General features: G+C 44.0%; 1 protein-coding gene across 4 annotated transcripts in view; it reads left to right on the top strand.

Annotated features, from left to right (window-relative positions):
* Window positions 1-1486: 1486 nt before the first annotated feature.
* Window positions 1487-18143, top strand: part of RNF8 (ring finger protein 8) — a 33247-nt gene continuing 16590 nt past the window's right edge. For 3 of the 4 annotated variants that reach the window (XM_047102211.1, XM_047102209.1, XM_047102208.1), the window contains exons 1-3: window positions 1487-1693; window positions 7599-7727; window positions 16964-17704. In XM_047102211.1, the coding sequence (XP_046958167.1) occupies window positions 1583-1693; window positions 7599-7727; window positions 16964-17704 (981 nt within the window). In that variant the 5' untranslated portion in view covers window positions 1487-1582. The remainder of the gene's footprint in view (window positions 1694-7598; window positions 7728-16963; window positions 17705-18143) is intronic. The other variant, XM_047102210.1, reaches the window with a different exon arrangement.

Genomic DNA, 18143 nt, shown 5'->3' with positions numbered 1-18143 from the left:
ACCTGGCCAGGTAAGTCTCAAAAACTGTCAAGGTCATCAAAAACAAAGTAAGTCTGAGAAACTGTCACAGCCGAGAAGAGCTTAAGGAGACATGCCAACTAAATGTCAGGATGGCCTCTAGATGCGCTTGCTGTCCCTGGGACAGAATGCTAAGCTGGAATGGAGGCACCAACAGACATGGAATCCAGAGCCTAGGGGAGCATCTGCACCAGTGCAGTTGTGGCTCCCACCAATTTTCCTGGCCCTCTGTGACCTCACAGGCCAAACATTCTCGACAATGCCACCCAGATAAAACTCCACGCTGGGTTTGCAACCATGGTTAGAAAATTAGGTCCTGGAAACGGAACTGAATTGGCATTCTACTCTACCGTGTAACTTGTTACTTCGAGACGGTTGCTAAACTTCTCTGTGCCTCTTCTCTCATGAACCTTAAAATAAGAACTATAATTGTAACCATTATCATACTGTTTGTGAGGAGCATGTTAAGATATGGTGTGTAGGGTGCGTGGTTCAGTACTTGGCACTTGGTTCTCCACAAATGTTAGCCTTTTACTGTTGTGCTTTGTGTGATTCAAATGGAGAAGACAAAAGGGGGTGTTGAGTTATCACAGAGGTACTCGTTACAGGGAAGAGCTACCACACTATACTGGAGAATCAAAGGAAAGAATTTGAAGGGTGTGTGTGTGTGTGTGTGTGTGTGTGTGTGTGTGTGTGTGTGTGTGTTTTAACACAGCTTCATTGAGGATAATCTAAATACCATAAAATTCGTCGATTGGGAGTGTATGTAATGCTTCTGTGACTCTTCACTAAATGTATACAACTGTGCAATCACGACAATCGTTTCGGAACATTTCTATCACCCCTCAAATTCTCTCAGGTCTCAGTAACTGATTTCTGCCTCATAGATTTGTTTACTATAAGTTTTGAAAAATTCAGTAGTAAAAGGAGGTCATGCAACACAGATGCTACTTCGGAAACGGACTCGACTCATTGTGGTTCTTTCTTTTCTTCTTTCTTTCTTTCTCTCTCTTTTTGTAAGGTCTGCAACCAACGGGGGGCTTGAACTCACCGCGGAGATCAAGAGTCGCACACTGTACACACTGAGCCAGCCAGGTGCCCCCAGACTTACCATATCTTAAAATGATCACAAGTTGTTTAAAAGTTGGTTACAGCTTTAGAGATCATGAAAGCTCGTCATAAAGCAAAATAAAAATTTTAAAGAGGAGCGGGTAAGAGGCTCCGGTCACGGGCGGCTACTACTGGGGTGGGGCTGCAGCGGGAGAGGCGCGCGTGGCGCGAGAGACGCAGCTCCACGGCGATCCCGCCCCACCTGGGGCTAGATAGCTTTCACACCTGCGCCGTCCTCGCCGCCCTCGCTCCGGCGCAGGCGCAGTGACTCGGCCTTGCTGGCTGGGCGGGCGGGGGCGCTGAGCCCTAGCGGGTGTTTGCATCGATCGCGAGCTCGTAGCGATTGCTTCTGTCTGTTGTTTAGGTATGGCGCCGGCGCCGAAGCCGAGAGGCGGCGGGAACCCGGGTGGGGGTCTCGCTCTGTGCTGACCGCGATCCCGGGGCCGAGTGGGCTATGGGGGAGCCCGGCTCGTTGGTCACGGGAGACCGCGCCGGTGGCCGGAGTTGGTGCTTGCGACGAGTGGGGATGGATGCTGAGTGGCTGCTGCTCGAGGACGGAAACGAGGTGAGGAGGAGGGGGTCCTTGAGGGAGCCTAGGGGGTTGAGGAAGCAGGGCCGGGAGGCAGCCGGGGCGTCCGGGTGGGACAGATGAATGGAGAAGGGGAGGTGGGAGCGGGTTAGAGGGAAGGGATATGAGGAGGGGGGTCCTGGGGGAGGGGAGAAAGGGGTTCTGGGGCGGGCGGTTGAGGGGGGCGAGGTGTTTGTGTGGAGGTAGGACCGCGCGGAAGAAAAGATGGCCCCTTTGAGGGAAGCCGGAGCCTGCGGGGCGAGCCGGGGCTGAAGTCGGGGTTGCCGGAAGGAGCTGGTGGAGGGGCTTGGAGTGAGGTGGGCGTGGGCGTGGAGGACGTGGGGACCGGCTGGGGGTTCGAGGGGGAGGGCCCTGGGACAGCCCCCGTGTGGATTGCACGGAGCGGTGTCCCGGGAGGCGGTGGGGGGCAGCGGGAGAGCAGGAACTTTGTTAAGTTTTGCGTCGGAAAAGACCCGAGCTGCAGGTCACGTCCCTTACGGTGCCTCGACTTTAACGTAAAAATGCCCGCGTTCCCATCTCTTGAGGTAAATTGACCCCGTGGGCGGGTCTGCAATCGTCCCGTGCGTCTCCGTGCTGCGAGCGGCGCCCCCTCCGACGGGTTGGGGGTGGGGATTCGGAAACACCGGATCTGTCCTCGCCAGAGGCCGCCCGTGGTGTTCTCTAGGGCGCTCCTCCGTGCACGCCAGAGAAACAAAGAGGACGGACGAGGCGCGCTTCCACTTGGGGGCTTGCTGGGGTGGGGGCTTAGGGTGTTCGGAGAGGGGGCTGAGCGGATTAGGGTTCAGTCACCTTGGGAAGCAGAGCTGGATCGGGGACGAGCTTGTGACTGGCGACGATTTGGATGCGGGGAATAGTTTGTATGAAAGAGAAGTCTTTTGACGGTGATGTGTGTTTGATTAGGCTTTTTTCTCTAAGCAATATAGTCTGAGTTCAGTCTTCCACGTATTTATTATTTATGGTTTTTCGTGTATCGTGAGATGGACAGATAAGAGCGACTTTGCCGTCAAGAGTTTATTGCTTGAATGGGGAAGCACAGTTTTACACTGGGAAGGCGGAGAACATCCACGCAGGCTGTCCAATCAAGTACCAAGATATGGATTACTTAGTACTCTCCTAGAACAGTGGTTCCTCCGGTCGGAGGGGTTCAGGTCCAGCCTTAACTTGCTGGATTAGGAGGTTTTAAAGGGTTCCTTGTGTGCTGTGATTTGAAGAACACCAGAAAGACACCCCTGCCTTCTTTTTCTATCCAGGTATCAGTATCTAAAGTCCATATTAATCATACTTAATCAACCCTTCCACCAGCTGCTTCCTTCTTTTAGCTTGAGCATTGACCTTCCCCTGCACGCCTTTTTCCAAAAGCATTTTCCCTTTGGGAAGGTTAACAAATGAAGTTAACAAATGAAGACGCCAACACCTGGATAATGGGAGCTGCACCTTATTTTGTATTGGGTTTGGGCTTTTACATGTGTTACTTAACGTGAGCCTTGCAAGTGTACCACACTCACGCTCAGCCTTGTAAAGTTAGTCAAATGTTAACATTCAGATTCAATTGATGAGGATTAATTCATTACTTGTCAATAGCTTGGTAGCCCCAGGAGGGGGAGTAGGAGTAGGAGTTGGGGGCAGAAAGAATGAAAGCTGCTGCAGCAAAGACAAGAGGAATTGTAAAGGACTCCTACACATATTTTAAACTCTTGGTTAATTTTGTGTAGGGCCACTGCTATGGGAAGAGACCCATACAAACCATCGTGAAAGGTAAAGACATAGTGGGAAGACCGACTTGCTCTAGGGGCATGTGTGAGTGACCTGCCAGACCTGGCTGTCTGCAGGGTCAGGTGTTAAGAAGTCGTTGGAGCGTAGCCTGCAGTGTGTATGAAGAGAAGTCTGAATCTAGGCGAGAGATGAAGTCTTACTTATCGTAGTGGCCCCCAGACCGTAACACAAAGTGGTGTGCGGTGTGCACAAGATTTAAGTGTGCTGATAGCATTTAGTTAGAACGGAGTTAGTTTCCTGCCTTTCCAGTTCCCTTTAAAGTCTTAGATTTCCCAGATAAAACAATAAAACAAGATTCCTCTCATTTCACTGAATGGAACATAGTAGTAAATTGACTGAAGTCAACTGAAGAAGTCCTTAAACTTCTTTTTTTCAAAGAAGGCTTTTGTTTGTTTTGTTTTTTAATGTTTATTTATTTATTTTTTGAGAGAGAGAGAAAGGGAGAGAATCCCAAGCAGGCTCTGAGCTGTCAGAGCAGAGCCCGATGCGGGGCTTTAGCTTACAAACCAGGAGATCATGACCTGAGCAGAAATCAAGAGTTGGAAGCTTAACCGACTGAGCTACCCAGGTGCCCCTGTTTTTGTTTTTTTAAGTAATCTCTACACCTAACATGGGGCACAAACTCATGACCCGGAGATCAAGAGTTGCATCTTCCACCAACTGAGCTAGCTAAGCACTGTCCTTAAACTTCTTAAATCAATCCAGAGAGTTTGGTGGAAAAACAAATTAGGTTTTCATGAAGCTTTTTGGGCTAAAGGGGTTGAAAACAGGGAAAGGAAGGTTCTACAGTATTTGCTGGCCATTTGGGAAACAATAGGAATCATCCCCGGGAGGAATGGCATAGCAGCAAAAGTGGGTAAGGATTGCAAAATTGTTGTAAATAGAAACAACCCCCCAACATATGCATTGGTGGTTTATTGGCACTCAGTTCCCTTGCAAAGTTTACTTTCATGTGCAAATGGTGCTGGAATATCTGGATAAACTCACCACAGACTCTTTAACCTTGGTGTACGAAGGTAAATTCTAGGAACAGACAGTAAAGGGAAGGACAAAAAAGAATGATTCCTTACGTTCATGGATTCAGAGTCTGCAGGAGGCAATTTCAAAAAAAATAGCCATTCATCTCCCTTTTCTGTAATGCTTTACCCAGGCAGTTGTCAAGGGCTGTCTGGCTGTCTCTCCATAAGTATTAAAATAGGCTATGGAATACTTCCTTTATTAGAAATAAAGCTACCTACATGAAAATTCTTACTGAATATGGATGACAGATAAACCCTTAAATGTTTCATTTAAAAAAAAATTAATTAACTTTTAAAAATAAGCTACATGCCCAGCATGGGGCTTGAACTCATAGCCCTGAGATCAAGAGTCACGTGCTCTACTGACTGAGGGGTGCCTAAGTGGCTGAGTTAGTTAAGTGTCTGACTCTTGATTGTGCCTCAGGTCATGATCTCATGGTTTGATTATGAGATCGAGCTCCACACCTGGCTCTGTGCTGTCACCAAGCCTGCTTGGGATTCTCTCTCCCTTTCCCTCTGCCCCTCCCCCACTCATGCGTGCTTGTTTTTTTTGCTGTCTCTCAAAATAAATAAATAAACTTTAAAAAGTCACATGCTCTACTGATTGAGCCAGCCAGGTGCCCCTAAACATTCCATTTTTGAAGGATATATATGTTAATTCTGAGGAACTTGGATAACAAATGGGATTTCTGGCAAACTGTTCGAAGAACTAAAGAACTTAAGTCAGATTGTAAGAGTTCCTGGCTGCTGCTCCATAGTTTTCAGAGGTAATAACTGAGTTTCCAACTTCTGAGCTAAAAAATGCTCATCCTAGAATCTGGGAGGATGCATAAGCTCTTTATTCGTCCACTCACAAACTCTTACTAAGTGCTGTCCCAGGTACAGAAACAGTGGTACACGAGACAGATAAGGTCCCTGCTCACGAAATTTATATTCTAGTAAGGGGGGAGGAATAAATAGGTAAAGCAAACAAGATAATTTTGGATTGTGACAAGTGCACGCTAACAACATGAAGGAATGCAGTGGTCGGGGAGGGAGCAGGCAACAACTCTAGGGTAATCGGGGTAGGCCCTTGGGGAGCTGAAACTTGAAAGATGAGAAGGAGCCTGTGCAGATGTCTCAGACAAGAGTGTTCCAAGTAGAGGGGACTTGTGAAAAGACCCTCAGGCAGTGGTGAGTGTTTCTGTCTGTGGTGTGAGGTAAGACTAAAGAGGTGGAGGGGGTTAGGACATTCAGGCCTTATAGGCTATGGAAGGGAGTTTGGATCATGAATGTAGTTTGAAAAGAAGGGAAATGATCTGATTTAGAGTTTGTATGCTGTGAAGAACGAAGTTGGTCTGAGTCAGGGAGTGCAGGGCAGGAACAAGAACAGCCTAACTGGTGGAGGTCAGGTTGTTTGGACCAAGGTATTGGCCATAGAGAGAAATGAACAGATTTAGGATATATTTGAATTACAACCAGCAGAATTTGCTGATGATTTTAATGTCAGGATGAGGGACAGAGAAGAATCAAAGATGGCTCCTTGGTTTTGGGCTAAGCAGTTGCTTGGATGGTGGTGTCAGTTACTGAGATGAGAGTTTGAGGGGAAGAATAGATTGGGGCAAGGAGAGTCATGGTGGTCCTTTAGGGACTGAGGAGGACAGGCATGATTCTGAAAGATTTTCAAAAGGAGCAAAATGGGTAGCTTATACCAAACCACAGACCATTTGGCTTAATGTTCTCAGCTATGGTTGTGGTATGGGTCATTAAAGAGGTGGCTTGTGCACCAAGAAGAATAAGCAGGGGATTCTAAGATCTAAATCTCGGGAGAATTTCATTTTCTTCCTTGACAGAGTTATTATAAACTAAACTGGTCTATCAGGAAAGTGTGATGGATGGGAATTGAGGCTTCTTTGCAACCTTTTCCAGAGGCTCTCATGATGTCTTCTCATGGATAAGATAGAAAATATGAACTTGATGCAAAGACTCTTGGTGGAATTACAGCTGGTTAAAGGTATACCCAGATTGTTTGGTATAATGTTTACTAGGCTTTCCTGGGAGCTTTGCCTTTGGCTACATCCTGTTTCAATATTTTTATCTGTGCCCTAAATGAATGTAGAGAGGGTCTCATATCAGTTTGGTAGATGAGTCAAAGCTGGAAGGGATATTGAGTATGTCTGATGGCAGATTAAAAATTCAGAAAGGTCTTGACAAGCTCATGTGATAGGCTGAACTAACAAGATGGAATTTAATAGGAATCAATGTAAGGTCCTGCACTCGAATCCAAATTTACCAACTAGTCAAGTATAGGACAGAAGAGACATGACTTAGCATAGCAATTCTTGGGGGAGGGTTAGACCAAGAAATTTAATCATTCCTAAGCCTGAGGATACATTGGCAGTGTGATAGATCTGCCGTGAAAGCTAATGCAATTTATATGCTCCAGTGATAATATCTAGAACTGGGAAAGTGATACTTGCATTTGACTGTGTTACAAAAATTATTTTTTTAATATGGCATCCAGGAATAAAAATAAACCAGGAGTCTCTTCACAGATCTATTAGGATAGCAAAGAGACTCAAACATATGCCATGGGAGTTAGGTTGAAGTAACTGGGAACATAGGGCCAAGAAAAGACTAGGTAGATACTTTATAGCTGTCAAGTGGAAGGAGGATGGGAGATTTTTTCATGGTGCTCAGGGCAGAGCCAGGGCCAAAGGATGGAATTTATAGGGAGAAGGATGCCAAGTCAGGACCATTAAAAAATTGGAGCAGCGGTCTTGTATAGATGTTATAGCTATTGGCAGTGTTTAAGACTAATTGATTGGGGTGTGTGGAAAGGTTTTCCTCCATCTCATGACATTTCAGGGTCCTCCCAACCCTGACATTCCATGATTAACTTCATTCATCTGTTTCTTCATGTCAGAACTTGCTTTTTTCTACCTGGTGGCTCCCATGGTAGCTGAAGGAGATAGCTGATGAGATTGGGTTTCATGAGAGTCTGGTTTCATAAGTCAGGACATGTGCGTATTGCTGGTTGACAAGATTGTAAAGGACCTCCCTGTTCAGCAGAATGACTGATTATGTCTCTTACATTGTTGTCTTCCTAGGTAACTATAGGGCGAGGATTTGGTGTCACATACCAACTGGTATCAAAAATCTGCCCTCTGATGATTTCCCGAAACCACTGTGTTTTGAAGCAGAATGTCGAGGGCCAGTGGACAATTATGGACAACAAGGTACAGGAATACATAGATGCCTGTTGACTTTACTAAATTTTTGTTTATTTTTAAATTCCTTTTTTTTTTTTTTTTTTTTTGGCATAGGTAGTACATGATACAAAGTTAAAAGGCTCAAAAGTAATATCTTCTCCCCAGCCACCCAGTTTTCTTCTTTGGAGACAGACATTTCTGTATGCTGTCAGGGATTAGATTATACCAAAATAATTTCTAATGACTTGAATGAAAGTATTTTACTTTGAAGGGAATACCTGAATTGGAGCAGTAGGTCCTGCTCCAGAAACTAGACTAAGTTACTGGGGGAATTGGCCTTTGTGGGTCATAGGTCCAGAGACCTTGGAAATCTGATGAATATTCTGGAGTACACCTATGGTTCAGAGCACTGGGAGGAGGAGGGAGCTGAGCTGACTGGACTTAGCTCCTTCCCTTCCCTATTCCTTTCAATCAGAGCAAATACTTCCCACCCCCTTTTTAATCTGTTTTACATATTCATGTTTTGAGGAAGATTTCCTTTGAATATCTTTGAAAATCACTGGTCTGGTGTGAATACTAAGGGAGGTGAAATAGTGTGTAAAGCCCAGCAATTAGGAAGTGCCTAATGTGCAGATAGATATACAAGCACTCAGGGGTATGGTGAAAATAGAGATTGTGCCGTGAGAGAAATTCTCATGTTGATAGCTAAAAATTAGGAAGTATGAAATGTCTTCAGATGCCATCTTACATTGCTCTGGTTGAAAGCAGTGTAAAGACACCTGTTAGAAAGAAGGGTATTAAATGGTTCTGAGACTAATTCTGAGGTGGGTGCAGTTACCCTCACACCACCAAGCAGTGCTTGGGACACCAGCTTGGAGTCCTACTTACTATTCAACTCAGTTCTGATAGCATCAGATTCCATAGGTTAACCCCTATGCTCCTGACCAACAGCTGTAGATTGGAGGCTTCAGGGACCCCTTCCTTGGACTTCAGATGCCAGTCACAAGTCCAAGTTGTTTACTTGTACTTCTAACCAACTGGAACCAACTGGTTCTAATGACCTCCTTCCCCTTTGGATTTGATTAGTTAGCTAGAGTGGCTCACAGAACTCAGGGAAACATTTACTTAAGTTTACCAGTTTATTATGAAAGGATATGGTAAGGAATTCAGATGAACATCCAGACAGAGGAGATGTGTAGGGCAAGGTATACAGGAAAGGGCACAAGGCTTTCATGTCCTATATGGGTATTCCACTCCCTCAACACCTCCATATAGTCACCAACCCAGAAGCTCCCTGAACCCATCCTTTTGAGATTTTGTGGAGTCTCTATAACACAGCATGATTGATTAAATCATTGGCTGTTGGTAATCACTTCAACGACCAGTCCCTCTCCCTTCCCAGGAAGTTGAGGGGTGGGACTGAAAGTTTCAACCCTCCGGTTACTTAGTTGGTTCCCCTAGCAATTAGACCCCCATCCTTAGGTGACCTGGGATGGTCCCAAAGTTGCCTCATTAGCATAACAAAAGACGCCTTTCCGTCTCACCACTTAGGAAATTCCAAGAGTTTTTAGGAGCTCCGTGGTTAGAAACAGGGATAAAGGCCAAATGTATATTTCTTATTATAATTCACAGTCTCACAGGTATCCTGCAGGCCTGCCTCATTTTGCATGCTTAAAACTGCTAGATTTAAGCTGTTGAGAAAGTACCTTCCTGACTAGAATTAAGTTGAGTTGGCACTATATTGAAGAAGAGAGTGTAAGTGCTAAGTAAATTGGTTTGGCACTCTTGGCAAGACATTATGAGCAGAATAGAAATTGGCACTGAAAGGGGGCCTTAGAGATGATCAAGGTTAATCTCTTCTGGGAACAGATGAATCTGAGGCCCAGGGAGATAAATTGACTTGCCCAGGGGCCTTCTAACTGACTGTTGAAGTGAATGAATGAACCAGGGCTGGAACTCAAATAAGTCTCTACTATGTCCTGTTGTCAAACACCAAGGAGGTATGCAGTGATTTGCTATATAGATATGTCCTGCTTTTGGAAAGTTCACATTATCTATCCTACATTTTGCTTTTACAAGAGACCTACATTGGTACCTGTATTTGCTAACTAAAAGAAATCAGAAGAGGATTTTCACTTTTACAAAATAAGGTGAAAATAGCGCTTAGCATTTGTTTTGCAGCGAGCTGTTATAGAGGCAGCATGCACCAGAGCATTGAGAGTGGCACCGGGGAGCTCTTTCACAGGGAGCTACACTCAGCATCTCAGCTTCACGGTGCCATAGTTGTGGGGGTTTTTTTGTTTTGTTTTTTTTGTTTTTAGTTTATTTATTTTGAGAGAGAGAGAACTTGTGCATGAGCGGAGGAGGGGCAGAGAGAGGGAGAGAGAGAATCGCAAGCAGGCTCTGTGCTGTCAGCGCAGAGGCCGACGTGGTGCTCAATTGCACAAACCTCGAGATCCTGACCTGAGCTGAAACCAAGAGTTGGGTGTTTAACCGACTGAGCCACCCAAGCGCCCAAGGTTCCATAGTTTTGAACTGTGTCTGTGAGCATCAGTGTTTTAATCTTGACTTATTTTGTGTTTCCATTAGCAGGTGATGTCCTAAGGTATCAGAAAAGCCTAAAAGAGGCTATATTATGTGTCTGAGAACAATAAAAATATTTTCCCATGTAAGTTAATGGTAGTTGCATCTTTACTTTGCACCAGCGGCTTATGAAGAAGGGCTTCATGGGAGCACTCTCCTTTTGGATAGCAGGGGAAACCTGTACTGGTTGCATGATTTAAAAAAATTAGTTATACATATCTAAGTCATAGACGTCAGGTTTTAAAGCCCCTGCAATAGCTTATATCGAACCACTTTAGGAAAAGACATTTTCCTTATCAGAGTTGGCTGTCTGAGAAATGGGATTACAGTATTATAGAGGTAAGTTCTCCGGTGCTCTTCTCTTTGATGATGTGTAGTATGGGCATACACCATTTATGGGATAGCAGATTTTGAAAGGTTGGGAAGCCACCAACTGACTGATTTTACTGTTCCTTGAACGTCAGCTTCAGGGACAGAGGTGGCCCATGCCAGCGACAGATCATGCCTGTGCTTCTGGGCTGCTCTCCAGTGTTAGCTGTGTATGTTTTCTTCCAGGGCTGTTGTTACCATGAGATTCCTCTCTGAGGTCTCAGACAGATAATACAGAGGAAAGGTAGGCTCCTGATTCTTCCAAGCCTTTTCTGGTTTAAGCCTCTTAGCTTTGATTCCATTTGTGAGGTAACTGATTTTTAAGAGAAGCTGTGAGTCAAGTGTTTTGATGGAGCAACTACTCTTACAGGTAAAAGCACTCCCCCCACATTTTTTTTTTCCTTAACAAACGCTCCTTTCCTTTGTGGCTTTTTTCTGGCACCATGCCTCGGCAGTCCTCTTCTTCTGATGAAGGATTTGAATTTCACGTGCAGGATGTTATTGTTATGGTCATATTTGAAGTCATTTGCCAAGTCTTTTCAAGAGGTAGATACTTCTAAGAATTCAAAACTCAGAACTGCATTCTCTCTTCATTAAATGGTCTCTCTTATATGCTGGAATGGCCAGAAAATGAAAGCTTAAGTACAGATACAAAAATTGCAACAAATGCAATTTTAGTTTAAGTTGGCTTAAAAAAAAAGAAAAACTGTGGAGGACTGCTGACTCTGCACACAAAATATTGTAGTTGTGTGCATTTCAGTTGGAAAGCTCTTCAGATGGCTCATTGTAGGTATTCATATCCAGCTGTTTCAGAAAATTGGTTGTTTGAGGGTCCATCTGAAATGCCTTGGTGGGTTTTCTTGCCTTCAGTCCTAGAGATTTGGGCATGGAGTTTGAACCTTTCTCCTTCTATCGTGTTGTTATTCATCTGCTCCCTGGTGAGTCCCACCTTCATGCTTCTGTACAGTATGGCATTTCATGTCTCTGGTGAATTATACTGTCTGTGAACACACCTTGTTGCTTGGGACAGTTCAACTTCTGGTCTTCCAGCAGCTGGAGCAGTGATTGTCAACCCTGTTTCCAGTTTTTATGCTTACCTGGGGTTCTTTTAAAACATACTCGTGGTATCATATTAAAATTGAGAACTTCCATTCATCAAAAGACACCATTAAGAAAGTGAAAGGCAAACTCAGAGTGGAAGATATTTGCTGCACATAACCAATGAAGGACTTTATATTTGAATATGTACATAACTCCAAATCAATAAGAAAAAGAAAGATAATCCAGTTTTAAAAATGGGCAAGAGCCGGACACTTCACAAAAGATTATATCCAAATGTTCAGTGTTCATGAGAAGTTGTTCAGCCTCATTAATGATAAGGGAAATGCAAATTAAAACCACAGTGGAATACCACTACATATCCACCAGAGTGGCTAAAATTAAATACTGATGATGCCAGGTATTGTCAAGTTGTCTTTTGGTAGAGGTATAGATTGGCATAACAAATTTGGAAAATTATTTGGCATTATTTATTAAAGTTGCATACACACACACACACACACACACCTCACAACAATATTTTCACTCCCAAGGAAACAACCCAAGTGTTTATCAATGGTAGAATCTTAAAATGAAACACTATACTAGAATGAATGTGAATGAGCTACCACTATATCCAGCAGCATGGATAAATGTCACAAACAATATTGAGTTAGAGAAGACAGACACAAAAGAATACATATTATATGATGCCATTTATATAATTGTCAAAACCAGGCAAAACTAATATGTGACATCAAGCCAGGCTGACAGTCCCCTTATGTATGGAGGGGGAGGGGCTTAGTGACTAGAAGGAAGCCCAGGGGGTCTCTGGGATGCTGAGAATGTGTAATTTTTTTTTTTTTTAACCTTGTGGTAGTTACACTGAGATATTCACTTTGTGATTATTCATCTAGTTATACATTTATGATTTGTGCACTTTTATGTTTGTATGTTATATTTTAGTAAAGAATTTCTAATGCCAAGTGCTGGTAAGGATGCAGAGTAACTGGAACTCTTAACCATTGCAAGTGAGAATACAAAATGATATCAGCACTTTGAAAACCAGTTTGGCAGTTTCTTCCAGTTAAACATGTACTTATCCAACATTCCTTTTCCTGTCCCAAATTAATAAAAACTTATGTTCTTACAGAAACTTGTATGTGGATGTTCTTGTGGCTTTATTCATAGTCACCAGAAACTGGAAGAAACAACTAGGGACTGGATAAACAAACTGGTAACACCCATGACCTAGGATATTACTCAGCAGTAAAAATGTCAAACTGCTGTTAATGCAACAAAGTAGATAAATCTTAAAGTCATTATGCTAGGTGAAAGAAGCCAGATTCAAAAGGATACATACTGGTGTGGTTCCATTTATACAACATTCTGGAAAAGGCAAACCTATGTAGGGCAGAGAATAGATGAGTAGTTGCCTGGGAATGAGGGAAGGGTCGACTGCAAAGGGGCACTGTGTCTTGATACAAATTGCATATTCTGTGTTTGTATATAAACTGGATTTTTAAAATTCTGATGTCTAGTCCCCATCTCAGACCATTTAACCCAGTCACTATTTCTTGTAAACATTTTCAGGTGATTTCACTGTACATCAGGGTTGAGAACCACTGGGTTACATAAATCATTTGATGAACTGCATGAAAACATTGCCCGTTGGCTTTGGGTTTCCACTCAAACGGATTAAAAATGCTGGACAGAGATTGAGCATCAAGTGAAGTAATTGGTGTTGAAGGGGGTACAGGTGATCCCACTTTTTTCCCATTGATGGCTGAGAGTCACTGGGCAGGCTTTTCTTTGGTTATCACTTTGCTGCTGCTGACAGTGCTCAAACTGGTGATTGTGAAAACTATCAAGAAAGGCTTGGTGGGGTCTGGGTGGCACAGTTGCTTAAGCGTTTAACTTTGGCTCAGGCCATGATCTCATGGTTTGTGGATTCAAGCCCCGCATCGGACTCTGTGCTGACAGGTGAGAGCCTGGAGCCTACTTCAGATTCTGTGTCTCCTTCTCTCTCTGCTTCTCCCCTTCTCACGCTCTATCTCTCTCAAAAATGAACGTTAAAAAAAAAAAAAGGCTTAAACACAGTTTGAGATAGATATATTTAAATGTTTATTCTTAAGAGAGGGGCAGAGTGCGAGTGGGGGAGGGGCAGAGAGAGACGGGGAGACACAGAATCTGAAGCAGGCTCCAGGCTCTGAGCTGTTAGCACAGAGCCCGAGGCGGGGCTTGAACTCACAAACCAGGAAGATCGTGACCTGAGCTGAAGTTAGATGCTCAACTGACAGCCACCCAAGTGCCCCCAGTTTGATTTATTTAAGCTGTTGCATTTGAGATCATATCCTGGGCAGTACATGATTGTTCTTACACAGCCGTGGTAATTTCATCCTCTTCTACCGTCGCCCTGTGAACAGACCTGAGTTGGGGCTGTGGTCCAAAGTATACCACTAGATGTCACCAAGGAGTGATGAATGGATAAACAGAGGGATCCAGGGATAAAAAGTGATGGGAAAATTTTGAGAGTTTATTTTCCAGATCTCAAAGGGCTCTCAAGGAGGCAGGTTACTGCAGAGGATCTCACGGAGGGTTGCAATACGTCTTGAAAGTTCACCCTAGCTTTTTAGGGTTTTGTTCACTCTAGTCTTAGGTTGCTTCTATAGCCTCCTTAACCTTCTCTTTGTCTTTGAGATTCTTCTTAAATGTCTATACCTTGGCAGTAGGTGGCCTCCTGTGTCATACTACTTTTCCTGAAACCTTTTTCCTATGTATAGTCTATAATTGACTATTCTGCTATAGAACTGTTCTCAAATACATTCTTTGGGCCTCCCTCCCCCTCCTTTTTATTCCTGCATATGTTGTTTCAGAAATCAGAACTGATCACTCTCCATAATTTCTCAGGCTGAATATGAGTAGAAAAGTTGGGAGAAGGTTGGTCAGATAAGCCAGGTTAGGGCCAAGGCAGTGAGTTAAAGCCAGTCTTTCTGTATGTATCTATGCTCGTCTTTCTCTCCCTCTCCCCACTCTGGCCAGATAACACAAAACCAGAAACAAGGGCCTAAAACCAATCCAGAACTGAGATCCAATCTCTATTCTTCATCCTTTGTGCCTTATGGTCAAGCCTCCCATCCCTCATATTTGGGCTGATCAGGTATTTTTTCTAGCCGTGAGGAGGTAGCTATCGTTACCAACTTGAATATAGTCTTAGTCCCAGTTCATATGTGACCTTCATCTCTGGCCTGTGTCCCAAAGATACGTTCTTATTATGGGTTAAATTGTCCACTTGTCTCTTTCCTTCTCTTCACTCTCCTCTTTCTTCCCTTCCTCTTTCTTTCTTTCCTTCCTTCCTTCTTTCCTTCCTTCTTCCTTCCTTCCCTTCCTTCCTTCCTTCCTTCCTTCCTTCCTTCCTTCCTTCCTTCCTTCCTTCCTATGGGTTAAAATGTCCACTTGTCTCTTTTCTTTTTTCTCTTTCCTTCCTCCCTCCTTCTCTCCCTCCCTCCCTTCCTTCCATCCAAGTTTATTTATTTAAGTGATCTCTACCCCCAGCATGGGGCTTGAACTCATGCCCCGAAATCAAGAGTCACATGCTCTTCTGACCAAGCCAACCAGGCACACTCCCACTTGTCTCTTTTTTTTTTTTTTAATTTTTTTTTTTCAACGTTTATTTATTTTTGGGACAGAGAGAGACAGAGCATGAACGGGGGAGGGGCAGAGAGAGAGGGAGACACAGAATCGGAAACAGGCTCCAGGCTCTGAGCCATCAGCCCAGAGCCCGACGCGGGGCTCGAACTCACGGACCGAGAGATCGTGACCTGGCTGAAGTCGGACGCTTAACCGACTGCGCCACCCAGGCGCCCCAGCCCACTTGTCTCTTTAAACTTTAAATCCTACGTTTGTTTCAAGTCTGTTTTAGAATGCGTCATCTCTGTTTAGCATCTCTTCTCTAGCCCAGCTCTATATGATACTCCTTTGCATTTATAGGCTGTGCTGTGTAATCCCACATTTACTTATGTGTGCCCTCATGTTTTCCTTTCCATAGTCAGCTGCTAAAAGTTGTTTTCATATCTTCTACTTTTGTGCTCAGTATATTTACCTTGCAAGATGCTGAGCATAGAATTGAAATAACTGTTGATAAGTCAATTGAGCCAGAACATAATAATAGTAGTGAACACTTATATAATACTTACCATGTGCCAGGCACTTTTCTGAGTACATTACATATGTCATCTCATTAAATCCACACAGACTCCATGAGGGAGAGACTATTATTATCCTCCATTTTATAGATGTGATAACTGGAGCATGGAGAGGTTAAGAAAGTCACCCAAAGTTACACAGCTATTAAGTGATGGAGCCAGATTATAAATCCAGGCAGTCCGACTCCTGGGTCCATGCTCTTAACCCCTACACTACGGCTTAATTTAAGTCATTAAAGTAAATATATATTGAGCATTTATTATATGTGAGTCACTGTGCTTAGTGTTTTACATGTATTATCTCATTCTTCACAGAACAGTATGAGTTAGGAACTGTACTATCCCTATTTTACAGGTAAAACTGAGACACAGAGGTTAAGTAAATCGCTGAAGGCCATGCAACTAATAAACCCAAGGTGGTGCATTTGGGCTATGAACTCAAGTCTGTCTGAACCAAAGCTCCAGCTCTTAACCACTGTGCTGTATTACCCCCTGGACCTTTGGTGCTATTAATTGGGTCAGATCCCACCTGCAGGTTGACCCCAGTACAAGGTATTGATACACTCTTTTTAGGTTTATGTATGTGTGCTGGGAAGTGCTTTGCTCATTCACCAATGTGTTCAGGGACCACATTTAGAGACAGTGCTTGTGTGATTTTCCTGGCTAAGCCTATCTTTTGAACCTCATCATTAGATACTACTTCCTTCGCTAATAGCCATTTTTCCAGTCTTGGGCCATTGCCCCCAGTTTAGGTCAATAGGAGCTATTCAGTTGCAGTTTCTTTTAATGCTGCTGCATTTATTTGAGTAATTCATCTGCCAGCAATAAGGTAATTCCTGCCTGTTACACAGGCAGTTCTCTGTGGAGGCATGGATGTGAAATATAGGTAAAAAGCCAAAGCTGTTTCAGGAATGCTATTTCTAAGGGTGATGGTTTATCAACCTTTTCTGTTTGTTCTCAGGGGTTTTCCTTCTGAAAAGGCAGAAGTTTTTGTAGCATCAGGAGAAACGTTCCATTAAGAGGAGGAAAATCATGAAGCTTATTTTGTCTTTATTTCCCTTTCTCTAGAGTCTGAATGGTGTTTGGCTGAACAGACAACGTCTAGAACCGTTAAATGTCTATTCTATCCATAAGGGAGACCACATCCAGCTTGGGGTACCTCTGGAAAATAAGGAGAATGCAGAGTATGAATATGAAGTTACTGAAGAAGAGTGGGACAGGATGTATCCTTGTCTTGCCCCAAAGAATGACCAGATGACGGGAAAAAATAAGGGATTGAGAACTAAAAGGAAATTTAGTTTGGATGAATTAGAGGGCCCTGGAGCTGAAGGCCCCTCAAATTTGAAATCCAAAATAAGTAAAGTATCTTGTGAATCTGGTCAACCAGTGAAGTCTCATGGGAAAGGTGAAGTGGCCAGTCAGCCCTCTGAATATTTGGATCTTAAGTTGACTTCTCTTGAGCCAAGTGAGAAGGCCACAGAGGTTCATGTTTACCCTGGCTCCACAAAAGTCATAGAGCTTCATCATAAGAAGCAGAAAGCCTCAAACCCTTCAGCATCTCACAGCAGCTTAGCACTGTTCAGGGTGACCATGTCCAGGATTCTGAAGCTGAAAACACAAATGCAGGAAAAACAGGTAGCTGTACTGAATGTGAAAAAACAGACCCAAAAAGGGAACTCAAAGAAAATCGTAAAAATGGAGCAGGAGCTGCAGGACTTACAGTCCCAGCTGTGTGCAGAGCAGGCCCAGCAACAGGCCAGAGTGGAACAGCTAGAGAAGACTTTCCAGGAAGAGGAACAGCATCTCCAGGTACGACATAGGAGGAAGGGACACCAGTGCTCCTCAGGGGTGGGTAGGCCTTTGGTGGGCCTCTGGCCATAGCTCTCTGTTTCTGGGTCAGGGACCACATGCTGAGTGCCAGGAACAGGAGGTAGAATGGGAGAAGAAGACTTAGATGGGAGAAGGGAGTTGAGTGCAGGGTTAAGGCTTCAGCACGATGACCAAGAGCCAGAGTTTGGGTGCTGTGTTGGCTGAAGGGGGCTGGGAGAGCCAGCCAGGATGCAATTGATCTCAGGATATAAAGCTGAGGCACCTGAGAACTGAGGCAGATTCAGAGAGGGGTTGGATGAAGGTCAGGGTGCCACAGAACCACAGTACACTCCAACTAAACCAGTAGTTGTCCCTAGGAATTATCTTTCTTTGGTGTGTCAAAGCCAAACCAGTTAGCCTCAAGGCAGCTATGAGTCAG

The sequence above is a fragment of the Lynx rufus genome, unplaced genomic scaffold (genome assembly GCF_022079265.1).
Source record: "Lynx rufus isolate CCGP_SWC_20201006 ecotype Redwood Valley unplaced genomic scaffold, mLynRuf1.p SCAF_6, whole genome shotgun sequence".
Taxonomy (NCBI): Eukaryota; Metazoa; Chordata; class Mammalia; order Carnivora; family Felidae; genus Lynx; species Lynx rufus.
This window is presented reverse-complemented; position numbering and strand designations above follow the sequence as displayed.